Below are 5,928 nucleotides of genomic sequence, written 5' to 3'. Positions count from 1 at the left end.
GCTGACGGGATGGGCGCGGCCCGCCACCATGTTTTGTTTGCGTGCTGTCTTTTTCTATAACACGCGAGTGAATGAGAGGTCCGAGGATATGACTGGAGGCTGTTAGTCCGTCCGAGGGAAGCTGTTTGTAAACGGGACACGATCAGGAATTTCGAAAAAAAAAAGCTGAGTGTTCTATTCAAACGATTTTCGTAGAGAGTTTATACATTACCTATATTTATGTAGGTATAATCACGCCTAATATCCTTTACGGGTAGACAGGGCCAACCGTCTCGTAAAAACTTAATTGTGACAGCTAGCCCATCGCCTTAAAGAAGAGTCCTAAGTTTATAAGCCCATCCCTTAGTAACGTTTACGAATTCTATAGGAGAGATAGAGTGATCCTATTCGTTTTTCTATCGGTTCTGGTAACCACATATCACAATGTAAATTTAGAAATATATTTACTAGCAACCGACCACGATTTCGCTCGTGGTACGGTCCGGGTTTGACAAACTTACCATACCACCCTCTCCTTATAAACACCATAAGATTTTGCCTATCTAAATATTAGTACCATTATAAAGCCAAACAGCTGAACGTGGCCTTTCAGTCTTTTTAAGACTGTTGGCTCTGTCTACCCCGCAAGGGATATAGACGTGATTATTTATGTTTGTGTGTAATTTACGTTACTTCTATGTGGCCGCAAATGTGACGATTCGTAGGGCCGTCGTACGCCGTAAGGGTGTAATACGCCTTAGTAAACTATGAAGTACTTTATCTCAGTTCAGTACTTAGGTAGTAGGTATGTGTAATGTATTCCTTTTTTGTAATTTCGTGTCAGTTTTTTCTTTTATTTTTTTAAGGTAGCCTACGTACCATATAAGTGTCAAACGTCAGCGCGGACACCCCTGGAAGATCAGCGCAGGTTGTTTACAGCCAGCTATCATGCTGGGCGGTACCTTTTCGGGAACACCATTCTTTTTACAATTTTGTACTGTATTCACATTTTTTATTTTTGTTTTCTTTTTGTTGGTGTTACCTGAATAAATATTTCTTTACTACCCTACCTACCCCTCTGGTCCATAACGAGAAACAGTAATGTCGAATATTTTTTTTAGTTTCAGACAAGGATATTTTAAAAACGTAAATGTCTTTGGACAATCTAGGACCATGCATCAATCAGAGTTGGTTTTCCAGTATGTACTATAGAATACAACTTAAATCTTAATATTTTTTTATCTCGTGAGAGGAGGGCTGGTAATTATCTGGCTCAGAGAGTCAATTATCATTCACAATGCCAATGGTGCATGCCTTCTGGGCACACTCCCGCATATTGATGCTATGCAGGGACTGTACTTTATAAATTTAATTTTAGTTTCTAGTCTAGTATCTCTTTTTGTTACTAGTAGTTTTAGTTTGTAACTTTGTAAACATTAAGTACTAATACTTAAAATAAATTAATGCTGCATTTATTTATTATTTTTATTTTGCAATCCATCGTGTATAATATTTTTATTTTTCTTAAGCGCAGTTACTAATTATAATTAAATCTATACTGTAAGGAAATAACTTTGTTGTCATGGGATGACTTTCATGACATAAAACATTGCCTTAAATAATTATGTCAGTGAGTGTCAGTTTTGTTAGTCAATGTCAAAAACGTCCAACAGTAAAACAAAAAATACATACCTATATTTTATTTTCATCAACAAAGTTACCAATTTTAAAGTGATGCGTAGGGAATTCATCATAGTTTTCCTAGGAATAATTTGTATATCGACATTGTCGTCATTATTGAATGGTTATACACAAATCGAGACCGACAAAGTGCTACTAGATACCGTAGTAGGCGCAGTGGGAGCGGGAAATTTTTCTTATTGGCAATTAGGGCACACGGGCCCTCTTCTGGTTGAGCTCACGTCTCTATCTGGTGATGCAGACCTTTACGTATCAGATACTGTGAGGTTTGTACAAATATACTCAGTGGTTTTTGTTATATACCCTTTTATGTGAAGTGAGGTTATGATGTTAATTGAAGGTTTTTCTTTTAAGACCTAGCTTTGAGACGGACAAGAACAACTTCAGTTCGGCGACATGTGGACCTGATATGGTGAATATACCTGTTGACTTCCCAAGGCCAGTTGGTAAGTGTTTGTTTTCAAAGAACAGCTTTGGATGTCACATACATACCTATAATCACGTCTTTATTCCTTACGGGGTAGACAGAACCAACAGTAACTTTAAGGCTATGTTCAGATGTGTGGCTTAATGATGAAATTGAGGATCAGATAATGATAATCATATTTATTGATTCATGATTTTTCAGGTATTGGTGTCTTTGGCCACTGGTCACATATACTGTCAGAGTACAGCATCCAGGTGTTTCTGGACACCACAGCGGTGCTGAGCGAGGAGCAGGTCCTAGCTATAGAGCGGGCTCATATGAACAGTGCTGAGAGACCTGGTATGTAAGAATATACCATAAACATAATACATATAACATACTAGCTGCTAGACTCCGTCTGCGTGGAATAGTTATTTTGGGCATCATTGAAGCCCTCAAGGATGAATATTTCTCCCTGATTTTTTTCACATTTTCCATTATTTCTTGACTCCTTATAGTTGCAGGGTGATGTTATATAGCCTAAAGCCTTCCTCGATAAACGGTCTATTAAACACAAATATTCTTTTTCAATTCAAACCAGCTGTTCCTGGGATTAGCGTGTTCAAACAAACAAACATATATCTATGCTTATATTATAAAGCTGATGAGTTTGTTGCATCTTCGTCCGCGTGGAATAGTAATTTTGAGCATCATTGAAGCCCTCAAGGATGAATAATTTTCGCCATTTTTTCACTTTGAAATTGGATTAATAATTTTCCCCATTTTTTTTCTGTTTGTTTGAACGCGCTAATCTCAGGAACTGCTGGTTTGAATTGAAAAAATATTTTTGTGTTGAGTAGACCATTTATAGAGGAAGGCTTAAGGCTATATAACATCACGCTACAACTATTATTATAATGGAAATGTGAAAAAAAAAAACGGGGAAAATTATTCATCCTTGAGGGCTTCAATGATGCTCAAAATTACTATTCCACGCAGACGAAGTCGCGGGCACAGCTTGTCATAAATATTTTTCCAATTTTTTTTTCAGATTCAGACAAGAGAAGAGAGAAAGCCGTGCCAAAAAAAGCAGATGAAGACAAACCGAGATTTTTAAAGTTGTTGAACATTCTGGACATGATATTCGAAGCTTTTGTCCTGTGATAAACGTCTAACAAATAGCAAACATTTTGATGACATCAGCCAATTTTTATGTCATGATCTTCCAAGCCCCCTTATAAAAAGGCAGTAAGACCTACCACTCCAGTTAGTTTCAAAGTTAGAAAGAAATTTTATGTCATATTGCCTATTAAACGTTCATGAATAAGTCTCCAGATTAGTAAACATACATATAAATAATCACGTCTATATCCCTTGCGGGGAAGACAGAGCCAACAGTCTTGAAAATCCCTTAGTCGCCTTTTACGACATCCATGGAAATGAGATTGAGTGGTCCTACTCTTTTATTTATAAGCGCCGGGAGCCACACGGAAAAATATTATTTTGTATGTACATATGTATGTAACGTGATAACTATCAAACTGCCTGATTTATATGAAATTTTGAATGTATGTGGGATTCGTTAACTGAATTTTTAAATTCGTTTGATATCAAAATAGGTTAAGTGATTTTTGATGTATTCACAATTTTATTAACGTAATCGTTGTCGAGGCTAGTTCAATCTGTGTAATCTGTCACGTTTTATATTTATTTATCTTTATAAGTATCACTAAAATATATAAAATAGAAAAACACTCACACACTGTGTGAAGTGTAAAAAACTTCTGAGCTAAAGAACATGAAATTTGGCAGGAAATTTGATAGATTGTAACGTAGGAAGTACGCTAAGGAAGAATTTTCAAATTCCCGCGGAAACGGGAGATACGAGATTTTTAGTTTCACACTGGCGGAGCCGCGGGCGCTCTCTTGTTTATTTTAGGTAAAATTAACTTACTTTGAGGCTAACCCCAATCTCTGTAATATCGTTATTTATTTAATAAATGGCAATTTTCGTAGATATTTTTTTTGGGTTTCACGACATGGTAAAAAAAGTTTGCTATTAATGGTATTTATAAGAAAACAGTCCCCTTAGCATGACACGCGCGACGACATTTTTACGCGCGAGAAACTATCGATAAAAACGTTCGCGTTTTTTATTATGACGTGAAACGGGAAAACCGTAGCTTTCGCGCCAAAAAACGGGGGCAGTATAGTACAGTACTGCTCCCGTTTTTTATACAGCATTATAGTTGCAGCAGGTACCTCCTGCAACTATAATGCTATGATATAATTTAAAAAGAAAAAAATAAATATTATGTACCAGTGTAAAATGTTTAATCATCTAGTCAATATTATACTATTAAGTTTTCAGTTTGGTTTTATTTCATCAGCAGATTTTACACAATCACAAGTGCTGTGCCGTGTGGTTCCTGGTAACAACAGAAAAAATAATAGGAACACTCTTTGCCATGGATGTCGTAAAAAGATATAAGGGATAGACATAAAAACTTGGGATTCTTTAAGACGATGGGCTGTCAACCTGTCACTATTTGAATCTCAAGCCAAACAGCGGAACGTGGCCTATGAGTCTTGTCAGGACTGTTGGCCCTGTCTACCACGCAAGGGGTTTAGACGTGATTATATGTAGGTATGTACATTTATGAGGACAGACCACAAGGTAACCTTATGTTGCACAAGATCATTGCCTACTTTAGTCGCCTCTTACGATATACAAGAAAAACAGATTTTATTTCGTCGACAGATCATCACATTACTTATACCAATGACTATTTTTGAAGTTATGTACATTAGTTTGGATACTAACCGATGCTCTTACGGTGAGGGAAAACATCGTGAGGAAATCTGCACAGTCAGGCAAGTGGATTTGTAACCAAGATCCAAAATGGGTTAAGGTTTTCCCTGCAAACAGTCGCGGAGACAGTCAGGAGTGGCTTTGTGTCGAATCAGACTTACAATATCCATGGTCAAAAGCGCACCCCGGGCTCCTCTCCAAGAAGATAAGGATGTTTTTGGGGGCGGAAAAAGTTGTTTACATCATATGCATAGCCACGTGTTTATATCTTAATCTCTCAGTGGGTAGACAGAGTCAATAGTCACAAGCTTAAAAATATATGACACAAGACTAGATGGATGGGTGAACGTGACCGCTACTTAGATCATTTAGTCTTTTAGGTCCGCTAACATATGTGAAAATTAGAATAATAATCAGGCACACTGTAACTTCATTAAATGAAGTCTGCGTCAGATAATTAACACATAGGTTCTTATTTGACTTGTTACTGTTTGACAGCCTCTGTGGCGCAGCGGTAGTGCGCTTGTCTGTGTTACCGGAGGTAACGGGTTCGAATCTCGGCCAGGGCATGATGAGAAAAGAACTTTTTCTGATTTGCCTGAGTCTTGGATGTTTATCTATATAAGTATTTATTATAAAATATAGTATCGTTGAGTTGGTATCTCGTAACACAAGTCTCGGACTTACTTCGAGACTAACTCAATCTGTTTTTTTTGTCCCGTATATATTTATTTATTTTATTTACTAGGACGCGCAATGTGGCCACTGTTCGTGGATAATAGGTCTTCTTCCTCACGGCTTTAGTCCCAGTTGCATCCTCACCACTCTGGAGAGGAGAGCGGGGTATGTCTTTGACCATGGATCCTGGATTGGGTGAGTCAGGTTTTTACACCAAGCGACCCCCATCCGAGTTCCGCAACCTATTCTTTTCAATTCTAAGCTTAGGTAGATATAAAAATGTTTTTATCTTTCTTCTATCTTCAACTCATACGTTAACGGTGAACACTTAAAATAGTACTTACATTAAACT

General features: G+C 37.3%; 1 protein-coding gene across 1 annotated transcript; it reads left to right on the top strand.

Annotated features, from left to right (window-relative positions):
- Positions 1-1,619: 1,619 nt before the first annotated feature.
- LOC106138965 (UPF0669 protein C6orf120 homolog) lies at positions 1,620-3,417 on the top strand. Its single transcript, XM_013340280.2, has 4 exons — positions 1,620-1,946; positions 2,035-2,126; positions 2,309-2,446; positions 3,138-3,417. Exons 1-4 carry the CDS (start codon positions 1,633-1,635, stop codon positions 3,248-3,250), a joined length of 657 nt encoding a protein of 218 aa, XP_013195734.2. The 5' UTR covers positions 1,620-1,632; the 3' UTR covers positions 3,251-3,417.
- The last annotated feature ends 2,511 nt before the right edge of the window (positions 3,418-5,928 follow it).

Source organism: Amyelois transitella, chromosome 31 (assembly GCF_032362555.1).
Source record: "Amyelois transitella isolate CPQ chromosome 31, ilAmyTran1.1, whole genome shotgun sequence".
Lineage (NCBI taxonomy): Eukaryota > Metazoa > Arthropoda > Insecta > Lepidoptera > Pyralidae > Amyelois > Amyelois transitella.
This window is presented reverse-complemented; position numbering and strand designations above follow the sequence as displayed.

Coding starts and splice junctions, on each gene's coding strand:
- LOC106138965 (XM_013340280.2), top strand. CDS start 1,633: ATGTCAAAAACGTCCAACAGTAAAACAAAAAATACATACCTATATTTT. Junction 1,947..2,034: donor TACGTATCAGATACTGTGAG/GTTTGTACAAAT, acceptor TTTTCTTTTAAG/ACCTAGCTTTGAGACGGACA. Junction 2,127..2,308: donor TGACTTCCCAAGGCCAGTTG/GTAAGTGTTTGT, acceptor ATGATTTTTCAG/GTATTGGTGTCTTTGGCCAC.